General features: G+C 43.0%; 1 protein-coding gene across 1 annotated transcript; it reads left to right on the top strand.

The window, feature by feature from the left end:
- The first annotated feature begins 4,494 nt into the window (after window positions 1-4,494).
- CA2 (carbonic anhydrase 2) lies at window positions 4,495-22,137 on the top strand. The gene is given in 7 exon segments (NM_178572.2): window positions 4,495-4,577; window positions 5,784-5,981; window positions 15,462-15,580; window positions 16,009-16,101; window positions 17,728-17,790; window positions 19,900-20,055; window positions 21,369-22,137. Coding segments are annotated over 7 exon segments (783 nt in total). The 5' UTR covers window positions 4,495-4,543; the 3' UTR covers window positions 21,489-22,137.
- Window positions 22,138-23,157: the final 1,020 nt, after the last annotated feature.

Here is a 23,157-nt window from a genome sequence, read left to right as displayed (position 1 = left end):
CGCCTTGTTCTTCTCCACTTCACTGAAGTCCGTGTCCCTTGTTGCTTATTCATTTATCGTATTCTCCGCCTATCCGTCCCCAGGTAAGCTCCATGAGAGCAGGATCCTGCCCATCTGGTTTGTGGCTGCAGCCCCTGAGCCTGGTACATTACAGTACTTGATAGGTTTGATGAATGAATGAGTGGACAGGTGACTACAGCTTTGACAGCCCACATAGGACCTAAAAATAATAAGCATATCATAACAGGAGTTCAAAACACATATAACAGCAGTAATGAAAGCTAGGATTTAGCAAGCTCTAAATATTGGCACCATGCTAAATCTTTTTTTTTTTTTTTTTTACAAATTAGTCCCCTTAATCATTAGTCCTTGCCACAACTCCAGAACGTGGGTAATATTATTTTGGCTTTTCAAATGAGGAAATTGAATCTTTGCAAGACCAAGCAATTGGCCCCAGGTCAGAGTGTTAGTCAGTTAGCCCAGTTTCAAAACCAAGTCCAATTTCAGCACAATGTTGTTACCGGCTTCTGTGAAGAAAGGTTGCTATTGCCTCCATCTGGATTAGTGACTTCGTAATTTCAAAGAGCATTACTTGGATAGTTACTACTTGCGTCCTGGAGCTCAGGCCAGATAACAGTGATAGATACCTAGGACTCAAAGTCGAATAATGTGATACAGCTTTCAATTTCAGATGGCTCAGTTTAATAAAAACTAATATGCAATTGTCCTAAAATGGACTTCTCTATGACATGAACACTCCTCGTCACCCCTACAAAAAACCCAGGCTGCTGGAGCCTCATTCTTCTTAATTGTTCCCCTGAACCTTGCCCAGGTATTTAATTTTGCATTTATTACATTATATTCTAACAATGTAGCAATGACTGGGATGAACCGAGTGCCTTTATGTGGCAGGTGATTTATATACAGTCCCTAATTAAGTCCTTGTAACAAGCCTGAGATTGGTATCATTATTCCTACTTTACAAATGAGCAGCCAGAAGCTTATTGAGGTGGTGGATTACAACCTGCTGATCATAATACAGTGTCGGATTAGAACGTGGTATGGAAAATACTAGGATAGATGGATATGCGTGCAAAGACCTATGGGAGCCCCAAGAAGGGGACAGTTCTCAGCCTCCATAGATATTTACTTGAAAACTGTAATTGTAACAAACAAGAGACTAGTTAATGATTTATTATCTTATTAGTTTTGTAGTTAAATGTCTAATAAACTATGTATATTTCACTTTGTAAAATATATTACCAATATATTTACTGGAGGGAACAAATACTTTACCATTTTATTTTATATTTTTATGAATATTAATATGTTAGAAACCTTTTTATTATGATAATTGGAGCACAGACTTCAAGATTTTTGTATTATAATTTCCTGATATATAGCCTGCCATTTTTTCCTTCTGGGGCAGAAAAAAAGTATCTTTCTTCAGGTACTGTAACAGTCTCTTTATTTAGAATTATTCTTAAATAAACGGGTATTCCTGTCCAGTAGAAAAACGAGTGTAGGATAACTAATATTTTTGACATTTAAAAATCCAATCTTAGAGTAGTCTTTTGAACATAACTGAATCATGACTGCCTGCTAAGAATGCCTCAGTAAAATAAATTTCCGTTCTGAATGCATCTACGTGAAGGCACAAAGCCATCTCTATTATCTAAAAAAATTTTAAAAAGGACAGAAAAAGCTGCTAAGACAATCAATGTAATAAAAAAGTTAACAAAAAAATGTAGATCTCTAATGAATATCCAAAGATGAAATATTTTCTGCCTGAAGTGAGGATGCAAGTTCTCTCCAAGCTCAACTCTGTGGGGAGGGCCTGCCCCACTAAAAATGAGTTCATGTTCCAGAAGTGTGAGAGGAAGAGAGAAACTCACTTGAATAATAAGAATCTGTTTCCTGAACTGCAGTTTGGTGGTGTTTGAAGTTTCAGAAAATTTAATAATCAAAATGTGCTTCTTTACTTCCATGTAAGTAAAGCCACAGTCTAGCTTCACAGAAAATAAGAGACAAGGATTCCAGCAGGTCTGAAAACCTAGCTACCTTCACAGAATCTTTAGAACCCACTTTATATTCATAGACTTAGTATTCAGCTTTTAACACTTACCAATAATACATCCCCAGGGCCTAGTGAAGAATCTCATATCAACTGCAAGGCCCTCTTCTTTTCAATTAAGTAAATATTTGAAAATTATGTGAAGAATCAAATTATTTTACTGGACTCCACAATATGTAGCTACAGAGTCATAAATAAGAGGTTCTTTGCAACTACAAACTACATTTTGTGATGGTGTGTGTACATGTGTGCTCAGTTATGGCTGACTCTTTGCGACCCCATGGACTGTAGCCCACCAGGCTCCTCTGTCCATGGAATTTTCCAGGCAAGAAAACGAGTGGGTTGCCATTCCCTCCTCCAGGGGATCTCCCAACCCAGGGACTGAGCCTGCATCTCTTGCATCTCCTGCATTGGCAGGCAGATTCTTTAGCACTGTGTGGCATCTGGAAAGAACTGTGATGGTACTAGAAACCAAAAATACTCATTGCCTAAGAATTCATGGCAACATCAACCAAAAGACTCCAGCACAAACAGGTGCACACTTTCCTGGAATCTTAGGACAATAACAAGTATATCTAACTGTGAATCGTATTTGTTTGTGTGGAATTGACTGAAATAAATAGCAAGTAATAACTTTTGAGATCAATATTGCAAAAGTTTGCACTAATATTATAATTTATCTTTTTATTTATCTGTATAAGTAGTATGATGTTTAGGCTGATAGGATTGTGTAAAACTGTGTCAGCTTCCCCAACGTTAACTCTAATACTATGCTCTCAAAGATCACAGCGATCCACAGGACAGAAAATCCTTCTCCTCTTTTTGTGGCAAGGCCCCTTGAGGGAAATGAAATCTGCTCCCACCAGAAAACAGTCCTGACTTATGCATTAGGTACTAGGAAACAGAGCTTCAGGCCCACAGTACTTTTAGATATCCATGAAAATGTTTTCTTTTAAAACCAGAAGAAAAAAATGAACATATATATCAAAAAATGTTTAAAATACATAATATTAAAATATTAATATTTTGTGTATGTATGCCCTTGTGTGTGTGTGTGTGTGTGTGTGTGTGTTTACGAAGAAGGGATCCATAAAGGCAAAACGCCTAAGGCCCAGAAAAGCCATAATGTTGCCTTGCCTCAAAAAATATCCTGTTAAATTTCTTTGAATTGATTCTTAGGTATGCCAGATGCCAAGTTTTCTTTGGCAGCCAACTTCCGAGTTTTCACCTTTTTGCAAGTTCTCATCTTTTTGCAAGAAATTCTTTTACCCAATTCCTGTTAGAAGAGTGATTCTTTAGAAGTCTTGATTGCTTTAAATCAGTATTTACTCGCCTAGGTAATCTCCCTCCACCCCGACCCCAAGTTAATTTTTTAAAGAGAAGAAAGGAGGTAGGAAGAGATGTCAGGGTATCCATATGACACCTTGTCAGTTCTCAAGGAAATGGCCCTCTTCCATGCATGTGCCCAAAGGAAATCAGTCCAGAATGTTCATTGGAAAGACTGATGCTGAAGCTGAAGCTCCAATACTTTGGCCACCTGATGCGAAGAGCTGACTCACGGGAAAGACCCTGATGCTGGGAAAGACCCTGATGCTGGGAAAGACTGAGGGCGGAAGGAGAAGGGCACGACAGAGGATGAGATGGTTGGATGGCATCACCGACTCAATGGACATGAGTTTGGGTAAACTCCAGGAGTTGGTGATGGACAGGGAGGCCTGGCATGCTGCGGTCCATGGGGTCGCAGAGACTCGGACACGACTGAGGGACTGATGGAGAAGCACGCTTGCCTCGGTGCGGACTCTGCGGGAGACCGCCCTCCTCCTCGGTGCGCTCACGGCCGTCCGGCAGGGGGCGCGCGGCGCCCGGCCCTCCGCGCCCCTCCAGGACCGCAGCTCCGTCCGCCCCAAGGTCACGCTCCCCGCCCCGCTAGCGGGCGCAGGGCCGGGACCCCGAGCGGCGAGCCCCCCGGGGCTGGGGGCCGCGGCGCGGGCGGGGCCGATGGGGCGGGGCGGCAGGGCGCGGGGGCCGGGGGTGCGCTCACAAAGGGGGCGCGGGCGGAGAGGAGCCGGGGCCCGAGCGGTCCGCGCCCCGCGGGGGGACGGGGCGCGCGCAGACGCTCCGCAGCCCAGTCCGCGCGGGGAGCGCGGAGCCTCGCGGCCGCCCCGCGCCCGCGCCCGCGCCGAGGGAAGCCGGGCGGCCCGAGCGGAGCCCCGGAACCTGGCGTAGCGCCCCGCCGGCAGGGCGCTCTCCCCGCCCCCGGAGCCAAGCCCGCCCGGCCCGCCCCGAGCGCGCGGAGCGCACCTCCGCCCGCGCCCTCCTCCCCGCTCCGCCCGGGGCCGCCCGGGGCCCCCACCCCGGGGCCGCCCCCACGCGCGAAGGTGGCGGGCGCCTATAAGAGCCGGCGACGGCGCGGCCCGCCGACACACGGCGCGGGCACCTGAGCAGCAGCCCCCGGACCCCGGCGCGACCATGTCCCATCACTGGGGATACGGCAAGCACAACGGTGAGTGCAGAACCCCCCGACGCGCCCCTCGGCGCGGGGCCCCCCGGGCGCGCCCCCCCGGCGCGGGGCCCCAGGCCGCTGTGGAGGAAGCCCTGCGCCCCGCACCGGGCCGGGAAGGGGGACGCGCATCGCCGCGGGACCCGCGCGCGGCCCCTCTCGGGTCAATCACCACCCTGTCCCGACCCAAGAGGACGCTAGGAAGGGGTGCAGCGAAACACTTTGGTCGTTGATCGCAGAGAAATTAGGAGACTCCCCCCTCCCACCGTCTTCATCTCCTCTCCCCCCCTAACCCCCTGCCGCCCGCTTCATCCTTAGCACCACCTGTGGCTAAGATTCTCAGCATGAACTGTTCCCGGGGCGTTTTCCTGGGCTGGTGGTTTGAGTCCTTTGCGCCGACTTCTGAGTTTTCCTGATTTCTTGACTTCTGAGGTCAGGAGGTCCCCAGGAACCCGGTTTTTTCGGGGCCACAGGTCTGGGTTCCCCCAGGCCAGCGGACGTAGGAGCACATGTGTCTGGCGCATCTCTGAGCGTCTTGCGGGGTCTGGGGCTCGTCAGGTGATGGAGATCCCGACCCTTCAAGGCGAGGGGGCTGGCGGGGCGGTGACTCAGTCCTTGCCTCTGGCAGAACCGAGGAAGGAATATCCCTCTGCGGGAGTGTCTTTAGGAAGCTTGCTCATTCAAATCCTAATCACAAACCCAGGGTCAGGTGCTCAGTTTCAGTAAAAGAAACATAAAAATAGCTAACATGTATGTGACGCTCACTGCTTGTTCTAAAAGCATTACATGGATTGATGTTCTCATGCCAACCTCTAAGCCAGATGCTACTGTACCCCATAATACAGAGGGAAAAACTAAGGTACAGATCAAATGTTTTCCCAAAGGTTGCATTTCAGTCGTGTCCTACTTTTTGCGACCCCATAGACTGTAGCCCGTGAGGCTCCTCTGTCCATGGGATTCTCCAGGCAGGAATACTGGAGTGGGTTGCCGAGCCCTTTTCCAGGGGATCTTCCTGACCCAGGGATCGAACTCAAGTCTCCTGCATTGGCAGGCGGGTTCTTTACCACTAGCGCCACCTTGTATTCAGCTGTGAAGTGGTATCGCCAGAATTGGAGCCAAGCAGGTCCAAGAATCATTGCCCTATCGCCGGAGTTGGGGTGTGCCCTTCCCCACATTGTGGGGGGTTCACACATCTCTGCTCAATCCCAGGCCCCGAACACTGGCATAAGGACTTTCCCATTGCCAACGGAGAGCGCCAGTCACCCGTTGACATCGACACCAAGGCCGTCGTTCAGGATCCTGCTTTGAAGCCTCTGGCCCTTGTCTATGGGGAAGCAACTTCGCAGAGAATGGTCAACAATGGTCACTCTTTTAACGTGGAGTATGACGACTCCCAGGACAAAGCAGGTCAGTGTTTATAAAATAACTTGTGTGTCAGTAGCAGCTCTTTTCCCAGCTTAACAGGCGCAGGACCCCCCCTTAATACTACACTCTGATCATCTTCGTTGGATTTCAGCCTCTGGGAAGCAGGCTAATTTCTTTGCAGTGGCAGGGGCTGTTTCTCCCTGTCGGATTCCCCGTTTCTAGGTAGGGCATTGAATAACTGTGCTGTGCCTGAGAAAAGTCAAAAAAAGGCAGGGCCCCTTGGCGATAGAGATCAGCAATGAGGAGACTTGCAAAAACTGAACTTTTTAGGGTTGGTCTTCAAGGTAGCATGCAGAAGAGCGATGAAAACCTGCTACTTTAAAATCTTGAAATTCTCAGAAACACTGTGTTTGTGAATATTTTCTCAGCCTTGGGCCAGTGTGATAAAGGTGGCTGTGTATCTCGGTATCCACCCAGAAGTTCATTCCATAAATGAAGATGTTTTAGAGTTGGTGGACATACCTGGTCCCTGGCTGACAAAACCAATTAGCATAATGTATTTGTAGTCGTGCTGTTTACAGAACACTCTTGACTGCTGCTTCTTTTTATTGTTTTTTTCTTGCTTAGAAGTCGGAGAACAATCCCCTTCAGACACAGTAGCAGCCTTCTACGCCCACTGGTTGATTTCTTGGCCAGTGCCCTGTTTTCCTGAGTGCTTTCCTCTGAAGGGCCCTGAGAAAACGGTGCTACAAACACGTTATGTGTGGTGGTGTGGGCCTGGGGGGGTGTGGAGCCTTGCGCAGAAGGAGAAAAGACGGATCCAGCGTTCAGTAACACTGTCAAAATGTTCGCCTAATGACCTGCAGTACTAGTATATGAATGTAATTAGAATCATTAGAGTCGAGGTGCCTTGCCTTTTTTGGTAGCTATCCGATGTATTCAGTACAGTTTTGAAAAAATTCTTCTTCTTCCTCCTCTCTGTAAAATTGGAGTATCTATTACAGCAGAAGGATTAAATGGGACAGATATATAAAGCCCAGTGCTTGGCACCTAAGATTCCTCGGTAAATGGCCATTGCTCTTGTCAGCTCTTCACACCACTTGGCTGCCTTTGTTAGGTAAGAGCTGTAGCTATTGCACCTCTGATGTAAACTTTTTTTTTTTTTCACGGTAGCAAATGAATAGAATTTATTAAAGAGAAAAAAGTAAAGTTTTTAAATTGCTGTAAAATTACTTCTTACCACTTGATGATATTTTGAAGTCTTATAACACTTCTGTATTTTTCCAAACATGCCAGTTATTATGTTAAACTATGGACTGATTTTACATGTGACATTATTACATAGTAATATGTTTTACCATGAGTATGCCCAGTTCTGATGGATTTCTACATGAGCAATAACTGATGAGAGCTAGCTACCTTTTTCTAACTGTTTCTCCCGGTGAATAACACACACACTACTAAAGCAACTGGCTGTGTTTGATTGTGAAACAGATGAAAACCAAGTGGTTCAGATAGAGGCTCAAGTCCATGTCTTTAGAGACAGATGTATTATTCACTTGCTGCTGCTGCTGCTGCTAAGTCGCTTCAGTCGTGTCCGACTCTGCGACCCCATAGACGGCAGCCCATCAGGCTCCCCCATCCCTGGGATTCTCCAGGCAAGAACACTGCAATGGGTTGCCATTTCCTTCTCCAATGCATGAAAGTGAAAAGTAAAAGTGAAGTCGCTCAGTCGTGTCCGACTCTTAGCGACCCCATTATTCACTTAGTTTTTATAAAAGAAAAGAAAAATCTCACTAGCGCCACCTTTATGTAAGACAAGCCAGGCACCCGGAGGTCAGGATGGAGCCATGGTCCCTTGCTCGCCTTCCCTGAGCCCGTGCTGGGGATGCGTCAAGTAGGAAGACAAGAGCAATAGATGCTGACAGTCACTTTGGTGGGTGCAACAAGAAGGTATTCCAAGGAAACATGGAAAGCAGGTTTGGAGTTGGCCCGAGCAAGTCAGAAAAGACTTTTCAGGGTGAATAAGGTTTGAGCTTAAAGGATGAGGCTTGAGGGATTTCAGCCTTTTGGAGGAGACTCCCAGCAAAAATGAAGCAGGAAACAAGGAGGACTTGAGAGAGCCAGGCGGGAGGTACAGTAAAAACAAGAGGAATGAATGCTCGAGAGGCTTGTTCTCCTTTACAGGTGAAAGACTCCTTTGTAATTTTGCCTGGTACCTCGTCAGCATTTGCAGGTGTTTTGATTAAACAAGGAAGCATTTTCCTCTAGAATATGAATATATTAAATGTTGATGTTAAGGGAAAACACATCTACAGGATAGAGAAAATAAAACCAAAGATAGCATGCAGAGAAACACCCTTTGGACTTTTTTAAGATCCTAGACTCTCAAGTTGGAACACAGAGGAGATACTCTAGTCAAACCCACTTAAAATAAACATGAAGAAACAGAATGCTCAAGAGTTTAGGTTAATTGCTAGTCGTCTCCTTCCTAGTTTGTTGGAATGAGACTACATGGCAACCGCTTAAAAATGGAAATTGAATAAGAATCTTTAAATGACAGTCATAGTTAACATTTAGTGTGTTCATACCCATGCCATACTTTTAAAAACTGATATACTTTTCTGTTCTAAGTCTAAAAATAATTTTTCATTTTGGTCATTCAGTTTTTTAAAATCTGTAGTTTATCATCTCTTTCTATTAGGAATTATTTTCATTGTGTTAATATTTTAAGATATCCTTTATTTTCTATATTTAAATGCTTCAGTTCATTTACTCCCCTCCCCCGCAACCCAGTGAGATATCAGTCTTCAAGAACTTTTCATAGGCTCAGATTTTCGGATATATCCTAAATGTTCTTATACCCAAACTTAAATTCTTGGGGATAATGAACTGAATTGGTAGAATTTATTGTTATGTTTAAGCTTGCGAGAATTCTTTTTAAATATGGAGTTAATAGGCTTTAACTAGGAACTTGGGTTCAAGCTCTCCTCAATCTTCTGCCATTAAAAAGAAACCACCTGAAATTAATGAAAAAATGTTAATCCTGTTAGGTTTTTTAAATTATTAAAAAATAACTCTCCCCGTTTGAGATCTTTTATTACATTCTTTATCTGGGAAGAAAAGAATAGTAGTCAAATTATTAACTCCTGCTAACTTATTAACTTTTACTAATGAGTTTAAAACTCTCCTACTGTATTGCAAAGTTAGAGGCAAATATTGAAAACCAGAGCTCGAATTATTGGGCCAACCCATGGACAGTCATTGTGAGCTTCTGTAAGATAGACTAAAGCATTCTAGACCCCGTATTTAATTGTGTTCATGTCAAAGGGTTACTTTAAAAAAAAAAAAAAAGCTGTCAAATAATTGCCATAAACCTGAAACTAAAAACTGCTGTTCCCTTCTGTCTTCATTGTGGTTATGTTAGTGAAAGTAACAGCTAAACATCTCACTACTGAAAAAGAAATGGAATATGGGCATGTTTCCCTCAGATTTGTCTCTACTGACACTTGCTTTTTTAACCTTAGCAGGTAGCCCTAGAATGGCTGACCACTGCCAAAACCCCAAAATAGATTTTCAGATTCTTCATAGAAATGATTATTCACCTGCTAGAATGTGTTTTTTAATAGACTATTTACTTCATTAATAGGAATCCCTTAAATTTTAAACTAAGGATTATTAGGAATAGTTTATTTATATTTTGAATTTAAGAGAGATTATTGACATTCAATAAGGTCTGTAGTTTATCTGGATGTATCTTATATTATATGTATGCATGTTAGTAGCTCAGTCATGCCTGACTCTTTGTGACCCCATGGACTGTAGCCCTCCAGGCTCCCCTCTGCATGGGATTCTCCAGGGAAGAATACTGGAATGGGTTGCCATTTCCTTCTCCAGAGGATCTTCCCAACCCAGGAATTGAACCTGGGTCTCTCGCATTGCAGGCAGATTCTTTACCAGCTGAGCCACCAGGGAAGCCCTCACATCTTATATTAAGTAATATTAAAGTGATTAAGAAGGAAAAAATGTTAATGTTACATTTATAGCTTTTAATTTGTATTAGTAGCTAATTTATTTCAATATTACTAAAATGAATCTTTCACAAGTAACATAATTTACATAAGTAACATATATAAGAGGACAGATGATAATATTACATTTAGTGCTTCTGTTGTGTTTTATATAGAGTACGTATAACTGATGGAAGATCATGGAAGTTAAAATCTTCTCAGGCTCTTGATTTTGCAGTTTGGATTTAAATGAAGTTTGGAGGCGTCTTGAACAGGACATTGGGTCTTAGAGTAGAAAACCCCATTCATGTATCTCCATTGCTTGTGGAACACATTTCTGTGGTACAACGGATGATGGATTCTACACACAAAAATCACTGGATTTTTCCATAGGGGAAAAAACGCAGTCAGCAATTTCTGCTATTCTTTAAAACTATTTTTTCATTAGAAAAAGGAGTTTTTAAAGTGGAGTAGTTTAGAAAATGGCATGGAGCAATCAAATTAAGTAAAAGAGTAAGTAGACCCAGGATACTGTGCGAGTTCCTCGTCTTGAATCTCGTCTTTCCTATTTCTCAAGTGAAAAGATGCACGCTGCCTTTATGAGTGTGTGTGTCGCTCAGTCGTGTCTGATTCTTTGCAACCCCATAGACCGTATGGAGTTGGAAATGACATTCCTTCCCCTGGAGAAGGAGATGACAAGCCACTCCAGCATTCTTACCTGGCGAATCTCATGGACAGAGGAGCCTGGCGGGCTACAGTTGACTGAGTGACTAACACGCTAACACCTTTCCTCATTACAGTAGGGGCTTCCCAGGCAGTGCTAGTGGTAAAGAATCCACCTGCCAAGGCAGGAGACCCGAGAGACTCTGGTTTGATCCCTGGATTGGGAAGATCCCCTGGAGAAGGAAATGACAATCCATTCCAGTATTCTTGCCTGGAGAATCGCATCAACAGGGGAGCCTGGTGGGCTACAGTCCATGGGGTCGCAAAGAGTTGGACATGACTGAGCGACCGAGTATACACTGTTTACAGTGGACTTCTCAGCTACATAGTAACATAGTTTTATTTTAACAGAAGCTGAAACAGATATGTCTGGTAATAGTAGACTAGTCCTGAAAGTGTTTAATCATTGAACACTCAGGCATTTCTTTTTTTTTTTAGTATTAGAAAGCCTTATATAATAAAAGTTCATATTACTCTTGCCTAATTCTAAATCTTTATAAACATGTATTTTTTAAGGGTATATATAGTTATGAATTATATTTTCATCTTGGAAAAAGTCTATTTGGGGGGTATAAGGATAATTCTTTAATTCTTTCTTTATTATCAGATTTTAAAAAAGCACTTTTACAGTAAGTTTTTAAAAGTTTTAAGAGATGTGATTTTATCTGAATACATCCAAATTCATGTTTCTTAATAGATCAGTAATATAGCACCATTTTTTAAAATTTATTTATTTTTTCATTGAACTTTCTTTTTATTTTTTAATATAAATTGATTTATTTTAATTGGATGCTAATTACTTTACAATATTGTATTGGTTTTGCCATCCATCGACATGAATCCACCACGGGTGTACATGTGTTCCCCATCCTCAACCCCCCTCCCACCTCCCTCCCCATACCATCCCTCTGGGTCATCCCAGTGCACCAGCCCCAAGCATCCTGTATCATGCATTTAACCTGGACTGGCAATCCATTTCACATATGATAATATACATATTTCAATGCCATTCTTCCAAATCGTCCCACCCTCGCCCTCTCCCACAGAGTCCAAAAGACGGTTCTATACATCTGTGTCTCTTTTGCTGTCTCGTATACAGGGTTATTGTTACCATCTTTCTAAATTCCATATATATGCGTTAGTATACTGTATTGGTGTTTTTCTTTCTGGCTTACTTCACTCTGTATAATAGGCTCCAGTTTCATCCACCTCATTAGAACTGATTCAAATGTATTCTTTTTAATGTCTGAGTAATACTCCATTGTGTATATGTACCACAGCTTTCTTATCCATTCGTCTGTTGATGGACATCTAGGTTGCTTCCATGTCCTGGCTATTATAAACAGTGCTGCGATGAACATTGGGGTACACCTATCTCTTTCAGTTCTGGTTTCCTCGGTGTGTTTGCCCAGCAGTGGGATTGCTGGGTCGTATGGCATTTCTATTTCCAGTTTTTTAAGGAATCTCCACACTGTTCTCCATAGTGGCTGTACTAGTTTGCATTCCCACCAACAGTGTAAGAGGGTTCCCTTTTCTCCACACCCTCTCCAGCATTTATTGCTTGTAGACTTTTTGATAGCAGCCATTCTGACTGGCATGAGATGGTACCTCATTATGGTTTTGATTTGCATTTCTCTGATAATGAGTGATGTTGAGCATCTTTTCATGTGTTTGTTATCCATCTGTATGTCTTCTTTGGAGGAATGTCTGTTTAGTTCTTTGGCCCATTTTTTGACTAGGTCATTTGTTTTTCTGGACTTGAGCTATAGGAGTTGCTTGTATATTTTTGCAATTAATTGTTTGTCAGTTGCTTCATTTGCTATTATTTTCTCCCATTCTGAAGGCTGTCTTTTCACCTTGCTTATAGTTTCCTTTGTTGTGCAAAAGCTTTTACTTTAAATTAGGTCCCATTTGTTTATTTTTGCTTTTATTTTCAATATTCTGGGAGATGGGTTATAGAGGATCCTGCTGTGATTTATGAGTGTTTTGCCTATGTTCTTCTCTAGGAGTTTTATAGTTTCTGGTCTTACGTTTAGATCTTTAATCCATTTTGAGTTTATTTTTGTGTATGGTTATAACACCATTTTAATGTTCTCTCTTTTTTTTAAACAAATTCTTTTCTTCTCCTGGCCTATTGTAAGGCAGAGCTGTCAGCCAGAGGTTGTATCAGGAGCCACAGAAGGGCCCAGCCGCCTAGATATCTTCCAGCAGCTTTATCTTTTCTTTGACGAGATGAACGTGTGCTGCTACCAGTTAAGCGTATTAGGTGAAGTTGTCCAAACAAACTTTATCATGAAGACCTTGTCCCTTGGTTTTCAGCCAAAGCTGAAGTTATCTTGGACTCATTACTCTGCAGAATTATAAGCCCCAACTAATAAAATTCACTTACGGCAAAAGGGGTTCTATTTCCAGTTCTAGAGAAATAAAACTGAAGCAGTAGAACTACCCTAATTTTAAAAGCTTTTAAGTATGTCGGTTTGTTGCAGTTCAGTCACTAAATCGTGTCCGACTGTTTGTGACCGCACGGACTGCAGCACGCCAGGCTTCCTTGTCCTTTACCAGCTCCCAGAGTTTGCTCAAATTCATGTCCATTGAGTCAGTGATAATATCTAGCCATCTTATCCTCTGCTGCACTCTACTTTTGCCCTCAATCTTTCCCAGCATCAGGGTCTTTTCCAATGAGTCGGCTCTTCGCATCAGGTGGCCAAAGTATTGGAGTTTCAGCTTCAGCATCAGTCCTTCCAATGAATATTCAGGGTTGATTTCCTTTAGGACTGAGTGATTTTATCTTGCAATCCAAGGGACTCTCAAGAGTCTTCTCCAACACCACATTCAAAAGCATCAATTTTTCAGCACTCAGCCTTCTTTATGGTCCACCTCTCACATCCATACATGACTACTGGAAAAAACCATAACTTTGACTGTACAGACCTTTGTCAGCAAAGTGATGTCTCTACTTTTTAATATACTGTCTCAGTTTGTCATAGCTTATAAATATGTCATAGATATATCAGTTAAATCCCATTAATACATATAAATTAAGTAAAAGCTTTTTGGAGGGCATGGGGAAAACAGTGGTTTATTACTATTTTAATCCTCCCTTAAGACACAGCTCCTTAATTATCTACAGATAGACTGCTGTCTAAGAGTGTGATCTCTAGTATGAATTTAAGTGTAACAAGGTTACACTAATACCAGAATCATGGGATAGTTATTAAAGTTAGAATTTTAAGAAAGCACTATGCACTGTATCTCACAGATGATCAGCCTGTGATGATCAATCAATTCTTAGTGAATAAATAATTGAAGGTATCCATTTTACAGATGAGCCAATTTAGTCAGAGTCTAAATAGAACATTTTAAGTATAAAGCTAAATAGTAGAAGTGACAATCCAAACTGGCTCCCTGGTGGGTCAGACGGTGAGGACTCTGCCTGCAACGCAGGAGACCTGGGCTCGATGCCTGTGTTGGGAAGATCCCCTGGAGGAGGCATGGCAACCCACTCCAGTATTCTTGCCTGGAGAGTCACATGGACAGAGGAGCCTGAAGGGTTATGGTTCATGGAGTCACTAAGAATCGGACATGACTGAGGAGCAAGCACACAATCCAAATTCTAAAGAACTGGGGAAACTTGTAGAGAAGAATTGATTTTAAGATCAAGGGAATGCTTCAGTTCAGATTAGTCGCTCAGTTGTGTCCGACTCTTTGCGACCCTATGAACCGCAGCACACCAGGCCTCCCTGTCCATCACCAACTCCCGGAGTTCACTCAAACTCACGTCCATCGAGTCAGTGATGCCATCCAGCCATCTCATCCTCTGTCGTCCCCTTCTCCTCCTGCCCCCAATCCCTCCCAGCATCAGAGTCTTTTCCAATGAGTCAACTCTTTGCATGAGGTGGCCAAAGTACTGGAGTTTCAGCTTTAGCATCAGTCCTTCCAAAGAAATCCCAGGGCTGATCTCCTTCAGAATGGACTGGCTGGATCTCCTTGCAGTCCAAGGGACTCTCAAGAGTCTTCTCCAACACCACAGTTCAAAAGCATCAATTCTTTGGCACTCAGCTTTCTTTATAGTCCAACTCTCACATCCATACATGACCACAGGAAAAACCATAGCCTTGACTAAACGGACCTTTGTTGGCATGCTTATTGTTTCACAAATTCTAGTGAGAAGTGGTATCAGAGGTCGGCGAAGGGGGCTGAAGGTTGCTCTCTGGGCCGAGTCAGAGCAGAGGTTCCTGAGTTTGCAGGTGTGTGATGGCCCAGCATTGGAGGGCTGCTGCCAGCGCCTCCTCACTGATTCACAGAAGAATTCACAGTGCCCTGGAAATCTCCTCTCTCTGAAACCTGAACCTCTGACTTCAAAACAAACCTGGAAGGAAAGTGTCCTGTGCTCAGAAAACAGATGGGAAAAGCATCCATCCTTTCAGTTAGTACAAGTAAAAGAAAAAAAAAATAACAGCAGTTGAAATGATTCCATTCAGCTCTGCAAACTAAGCCCAAGTCTAGATTTAATTTTCACAGAGTGAAGATGCTGCTTCAGGCATAGATTTAGTACTATAAAAGGAGATTGAAGATTGTGACATTCAGTGGTGTGTGTGCCCCACGTGTGTACGGATAAGTTTGTGGGTGTGTAAGTGTGTGTGAGCCACCAGGCTCCTCTGTCCATGGGATTCTCCGGGCAAAAATACCGCGTCTCTTATGTCTCCTGCATTGGCAGTTGGGTTCTTTCCCACTAGCGCCACCTGGCAAGCCCACATATATATTATATATATATTTTTTTTCATTTTAGTGCTGAAAGATGGACCTCTTACTGGCACTTACAGATTGGTTCAGTTTCACTTTCACTGGGGCTCATCTGATGACCAAGGTTCTGAGCATACTGTGGATAGGAAGAAATATGCTGCCGAGGTAAGATACACTTTTTTTTTTTTTTTCAAAAGCTTAATTTGTAAATTCAGCTCAAATCGTTTTCTTTACAAAGGCTCTTCATATTTGCTTCATATAACCTTTATTTGTGATGTTACGGTTAATGCCACAAAGCTTTCTGTAAGACCTCCTAAGAACACCGTTTGCGTGAAAATGAATTCAACTTGGAGGATCGTGTTTTAATGTAAAATCTAGAAATAAACGTTCCTCAAAGGTATGCAACGCTTTGTCTTAGAGTTGTTGAAGGAATCGCTTGCTTTTATGCCAAGTCGTGGACAAGTAGAATTAAAATACAAGTTTCGATGTATAATTATGCACATTTTCGCTTTCTTTCGTGAGCTCTAGCTATGGAGATAACTGTGTAGGCTTTTACCAGGGTTAATCGTTTGCTGTCTGTGCTTCTGCTTCAGCTACACCTGGTTCACTGGAACACCAAGTACGGGGACTTTGGAACAGCAGCACAGCAGCCTGATGGACTGGCTGTTGTGGGTGTTTTTTTGAAGGTTAGTTGATGGCCCAATTCTCCCCCCCCCCACCCCGCCTGTTTCCAAAAAAGATGAACTGGACAGAACATTCATGACAAATAGGACATTCTACAAAAAGCCTAGGAAATGCTTTTGGCTCTGAAGTATTTAGGGGCTTATTTTCCTGCATATCTGCTAACCGCAGTGGAGATAGAGACAAAAAGACAATTCCAGAGGTATTTCTTAGGTACTGTTTGGATGTAAATGTGAAGGATGTTTACACATGAAATATGAAATGAGAAAAAGCAGTGCTTGGGATAAATACTAGTACTTTTTTTTTTCTCATTCAGCCTTAAGCTGGGTAGTACTATTCCATGATAGAGAATGATAAATTAAGACCAGGTTTTGGAGGAGTGAAGGATAGTGACTCCATGTTGCAGAATCCAGGCAGCAGGACTTTGACGTACCGACTGAGCTGCCCCCTGGGTAGTTATAAACCCAGTGGAGGAAGGTCCGGGCTGCAGATTCGTGGTTCTAGAAATCCTGTGTCAATGTGACATTTGCACACACAAGTGACAAGTGAAGTGAAAGTGGCTCAGTCGTGTCCGACTCTTTGTGACCCCGTGGACTACAGTCCATGGAATCTCCAGGCCAGAATACTGGAGTGGGTAGCCTTTCCCTTCTACAGGGGATCTTCCCAACCCAGGGATAGAACCCAGGTCCCCCGCTTTGCCAGCAGATTCTTTACCAGCTGAGCCACAAGGGAAGCCCAAGAATACTGGAGTGGGTAGCCTATCCCTTCTCCAGAGGATCTTCCCGACCCAGGAATTGCACCGGGGTCTCCTGCATTTCAGGTGGATTCTTTACCAATTGAGCTACTACGAGTGTCTATGAAATTATGCAAGGAAACCCTGACGAAGAGGGGGTAACACTGCTCATCAAGCAACTCTGAGAAACTGCAGACTGGGAGGAAAGACCCTGATTAAATGATCAATGGGGAATACAGGAGTCAAGGGAGATTTGGGAGGCTGGAGGGCAGAAGGACAGAGAAGGCATTGGCACCCCACTCCAGTACTCTTGCCTGGAAAATCCCATGGACTGAGGAGCCTGGTAGGCCGAAGTCCATGGGGTCGCAAAGAGTTGGACAAGACTCAGCGACTTCACTTTCACTTTTCACTTTCATGCATCGGAGAAGGAAATGGCAACCCACTCCAGTGTTCTTGCCTGGAGAATCCCAGGGACAGGGGAGCCTGGTGGGCTTCTGTCTATGGGGCTGCACAGAGTCGGACACGACTGAAGTGACTTAGCAGCAGCAGCAGCAGCAGGGCAGAAGGAAAGGTCGAAAGAGGGGGGATTTGGCAAAGGAGGGAAGACAATAGTGCAAAATTCTACATGAAGCTTAACGCAAGCATTTGAACAGTGTTGTTGACTTTGGCAGTTGGAGGTCACTGGTGACATCTGAGAGGGTAATTTCAGGTGAACCACAGGGCCAGAAGCAGGTTGTTAGTGAAAATAGGGAAATGAGACTAAGACTGATGGGTGGCATGTAGGTAGTGGTGGTTTTTGCTTCACCATTTGGAGAAATTATACCTTAGAGCTGCCCTAATCAAGAAAGGGTGTAGTGCGAACTGCATATGCTGCCTTGTCCTTTGTGTCTTTCTGTAGGTTGGTGATGCTAACCCAGCCCTCCAGAAAGTCCTTGACGCGCTGGATTCTATTAAAACAAAGGTACAGTTCAGTGTTTTTGACACCTGCATAGGGTACCTATTTTCTATACCCAACTCATTTTTTAAAATTCTTTTGCTCAAGCTGGGTAGTCTCGGTTTGATGAGTGGTGCTTAGATGAGCACCTAATAAAGGTAACATGTTGCTCATATGTTTATGTAACTTAATCTTTATCCCAAAGTTAATCCTAATGCTTGTATAATTTTCGGACTTGTATTTATTTAATCTTGCTTCATTTGAACATCCATATGCAAGAATCAGAGAAAACTGTGATTGCAAGGAGGCTGAACCACCTGATCCAGTTATTCACCCTTCATTAGGCAGATATTTCTTGAGTACTTACTATATGCTGGCCACTTTGTTAGTCTAGGAAATGCAATGGAGAACACGATGAGTAAGGTCCTGCTTTGAGGCCTCTTTGAATTCATGTTTAAATCTATGTGCTGAGGTCATGGGGCATCTGCTTATAAATATGGCTTTCAGCAGCAGCAACCTGGCTTTATCAAACTCATCCTCAAATGAAAGCAGCATCTATCTTCTGAAAGGCTTACCTGTTACCCTGAGCTTGACTCCCTTGATTCGTATAGAATAAACCTGATCCTACAACACTAATTCAGAAGGATATATGCACCCCCCGCCATGTTCACTGCAGCTTATTTACAACAGCCAAGACAGAAGGAGCCTGAGCATCCAATAACAGGCGCATGGGTAAAGAAGACGTGGTAGGTAGATAGAGATAGAGGGGGCTTCCCAGGTGGCTCAGCGGGTGAAGAACCTGCCTGCCAAAGCAGGAGACGTGGGTTTGATCCTTGGGTCGGGACGATCCCCTGGAGGAGGGCATGGCAACCCACTCCAGTATTCTCGCCTGGAGAACCAATCCCATGGACAGAGGAGCCTGGTGGGCTACAGTCCCTGGGCTTGCAAAAGAGTTGGATAGGACCGAAGTGACTAAGCTCAAGACACAGACAGACAGATAAAATGGACTCAGCTACAGGAGAATGAAATCATGCCATTTGTGAGAACATGGATGGACCTTGAGAGCATTAGGCTAAGTGAGATAAGTCGGATAAAGAAAAACAAATACCAGATGAATTAGTGGAATCAAACAAATAAGCAAAGAAAACAAATACAAAACCAGCTCACAAATACAGGGAATCGATGGTGGTTGCCAGAGTGGGAGTGGGGGGCCAAAAATGATTGAAAGGGGACAAAATGTACAAATTTTCAGTTATAAAATAAAGACGTTTTGGGATTGACTTACAAGTAAATCAAAATCAATGCTGTAGTGACTGTAGTTAATATCATTGTATTGCCACTTTGAAAGTTGCTAAGAGTAGGTTTAAAAGTTCTTATCCCAAGAAAAGAAAATTCTGTAACTGTTTTATGTTGAGAGATGTTCACTAGACCTATTATGATCATTCGATAATATATTCAAATATTAAGTCATTACATTGTATTCCTGAAACTATATGTCAACTACATCTCAAAAAAACCAACTAAACCTTCCTTCGCTTGAGCCCGTTTTCTCTCAGCCTCTCACCTACGCCCAAGCTCATTATCTCTGTCCCCTTTAATTAGTCTTACCTGACAACTGTCTCTCTGCAGTGACCTGTCACTCTTCGGACAACCCTTTGCTGTTGCTTCTGTTTCTCTAAAGTGCGGTGCCCAGAGCTAAATGCAGCTCTTCAGTTCTGGTCAAACCATCAGACGGTACAACAGGACAGTTACCTCCTCATCCAGGAGACTGTCTGCATGTTCTGTTCCTACATCCTAAAATCGCAGCGTTTCGGTGGCAGCAGTTTCACTTTAAATACCGGCTAAAATTAGTTAATGACTTAATGAAAAAGATAAGGGATTGTTTGAGAGGACAGATGAGCAAATGGACGGGTGAAATTGATAGGTTCTCTTGTTTATATCTGCTAATCTAAGTTTCCCTGTCGAATGTCTTCTGTTAATTTCTTTTATTCTGTTTTCTGGTGAATATGGAATGTATCTTTTAAAAAAAAAAGGAAGGTGTTTGACTCTCCAAGTTGAATGTTTCTGTTGCCTCTTCTCCTGCGTCCCCGCCCCCTCCCCCCGACTCTGATCACGTGTCTTTGTCTTGTGTTCCAGGGTAAGAGCACCGACTTCCCCAACTTCGATCCGGGCAGCCTCCTTCCTAACGTCTTGGACTACTGGACCTACCCTGGCTCACTGACCACCCCTCCTCTCCTCGAAAGCGTGACCTGGATCGTGCTCAAAGAACCCATCTCTGTTAGCAGTCAGCAGGTCCGTTTGCTCAAGTCGGGGGAGCACTTAGTTCAGGCGAAAGGACTGGACCTTTGGAAGCAGACAGACCTGGGCTGTAATCCTCCTGCTGCTCCAGGCGCAGCAACAATGCTTAGCAGGTGTAGTTAGCACCCAACAAGAACTTGCTGTTGTGAACCATAACCTTAGGCAATTCTTTCTTTTTACTCTGAAGTCGGATAACATCGAAGATTACCTGAGAAAGGTGTCTGTCACCCAGTACATGCTTTTTGTGTGTGTGCATTAGGAGGAATCTGAAGCCTGGAACAAAGAGATTTTATATTCAAGGGTGCATAGCTATGGGTGATCATTTCCAGCCAATGGGTCACTCACCTAAGAGCTTACTGTGGTTTATTTACATCAGAATACATCCTGAATTCTAACAGTTGAGAGTCATCCCTTGGATAAAAAGCACCTATTAAAAGTCACTCCGAGTTGCTGTAGCAGCTTAGACCAGACACACATCTCCTACAGAGCACAGTTTGTGCTGTTCAGAGCGCTGCAGTGCAGTGGCTGTGTGTGTTAACAGTAGTTGACTTGCTCGGAAATTGACTTCCTTGGAGGTGACCAAGGGAATTTTGTTTGGCAAAGAGATCAGGATCTGATTCTCTGGCAGCTGCCCTACTTCCCAAACCACCACTCTTCGTTGAGATCAAGTCATGCTTAGTGAAAGGGAAGTGACACTTTCAGAAACAGCCTCAGAGAAGGAGGGAACTGGGGCAGGGCTGCCTGGGTCAGGGCACTCTGCTGGGAGCTCACACGAATTTAAAAGGAAATCAGAACTACCCAGTGATAAGCATTGGAAATCCCAGCATGGGCAGATTTAATCCTGTGCTTCTGTAAATGTAAGCAGAGATGTCAGCCATCATTCCACCCCGGAGTCACTTTATCTAATTGTACCCATGCTGTTTATCTTCCCTGGGGCAGAAAACAAAACCTTAATTTGGATCTAGAATTGTTATTATTACTTTACATCTCTGAAATATTTTATAGGTTTTTGATGTTTGATTATGTAATTAAAAGAGGAAAAAACAAGCTCATTGCAAATTTCCTTCAAATAACAGCAAAATGTTGTATTTATTCTGTGGAAATTAATTTGTTGTATAAACATATATAGATGTAATCTATATGTGATTATATATCTGTGGGTGCGAATCAAATTAAATTTTGAACATTGCCATCTGAGACTGTGAATACTGGGAAATATATTTCAAGATTTAACACAAGCACGATAGTTGAATGCTCTAGTGAAACTTGTATTTTTGATGTTTTTCATCTTTAATTTTGTCTTTTAGATGTTGAAATTCCGTACTCTTAACTTCAACGCGGAGGGCGAGCCTGAACTCCTGATGTTGGCCAACTGGCGTCCGGCTCAGCCGCTGAAAAACAGACAAGTCAGAGGTTTCCCCAAATAAGAAGGCCCCGGGGCGGTGTCCAGGGGACAGCCTTTGGGCCTCCCTTTAGCTTAGCACAAGTCCACTTGGTGAACTGGCCCCTCGCTGCTTTGCGTTTGGCCTTCTAGACCCTTCGTCTCTCACCTGACGTACTTACTACTAAAATGTGAAAACCTAGACCAATTGTCATGATTGACAGATTTGCTGTGACTGGTGCTTTGCTTATGATGGTAGCCTTTCTGTGACAGAGAATATAAGAACCTTGATTTTGCTCACAGAATGTGGGGTAATGAGCACTCACAATGGTTCAGTAAAATGCTATTTTTAAAATATAGGAAGGTAGGATGATTGAGTGCAAATCTATATACGAGGGTAGATTGAACTATGTGATATAAATCAGGTAAAATAGTCTCGATCCTATGTAATGTAAATCAGATAAATGTTTGTGATTCCAAGATGGTATAATAAAAACTTTAAATTCTTATATATTTGTAGCAATGGTATCTTAATTATGCTATGATTTAGTGACTTTTGAACTATAGCAATGTAAATGAATTATCTATAAAAATTGTTATAGTTGTAATACAGAGTATATTTCCATTCAAATAATATATCATAACTTAATAAATATTGTATTTTAGATACATTCTCTAATAAAATCTGGAATTCTATCTTGGATTATTTTATTTTATGCTGGGCAGTGGGTAATGGTGAAGGAGCAAATGTATACTTTTTTAATTCATATTAATTCACTGTAAATAATAAGCCATCATAATTGGCTTACTCATAATCAAGAGTCGCCACAGAAGGAAACACCCTGAAGGTTATCTGTATTTGCCATGCGCTCTTGTGAGTTTTCTGAGCACTGGCTCATGTGATCTCCATGAGGGTAGATCCTGAAAAAGGAGAGGAAGTGGTTACTAGAACAGCGGGAGGGGGAGGGGAGACTTCCCGAATCAACATGTGCTCCTGGGAAATGCAGCAAATAAAAATAAAAATCCATTTTATTCAAAAGAAGAATCCCAGTGGTCCCCAGAAGTGAGAGTCATCTGAATCTTCAGAAGGTGAATCATACCTGCTCCAGGTGGGAAGCAGGGTGAACAGATGAAACGCCAGTCTCCTGCTCCCGTGGCTGTCTTGGATTTAGCTCCATGCCCAGACCCTGGGATGTTTGGCTAATGAGTTACTCTGGGAAGCCAAGTTTAACTCATGACTCAGGTGCCACACTTCGAGGGGAAAAAAATAAACTTCTTTGTTACCAGAGACAGAGAAGTCACTAACTCATTCTCACCTGCTTTGCTAAAGAACTGAGTTTTCTGTAAAAGAAAGATCAGAAACTTTGGAGTTTGATGGTCTGTTTTGAATCTCGGCTGTTCTCAATTGCTATGACCCTGGGTGTAAAGAGAGGATAACACCCAGGATGATCATATTATATGAGGTAATGTCTGGTGTATAGGAGGTGGTCGAAAATAATACATTTTAAGCCTGTGTGTGTGTGTTTAAGCCAGTGAGTCTGTTAACTCAGTTTCCTGGAACAAGGCTTCTCTAATTTGTTGTTTATTGTTTTGGGTAGGGGACCTACAGGCCAACCTTAAACAGAATTGTGTATGAATTAAAACTAAATCTACTCCAGGTGAACTGCAGAGGGCCTCTTCTAAATATGAAAATTTTAACTTGTGTATATTTTTAC

This window comes from Bos taurus, chromosome 14 (genome assembly GCF_002263795.3).
Source record: "Bos taurus isolate L1 Dominette 01449 registration number 42190680 breed Hereford chromosome 14, ARS-UCD2.0, whole genome shotgun sequence".
NCBI lineage: Eukaryota > Metazoa > Chordata > Mammalia > Artiodactyla > Bovidae > Bos > Bos taurus.
Note: the sequence above shows the minus strand (reverse complement) of the source record. Positions and strands in the feature narration are given on the sequence as shown.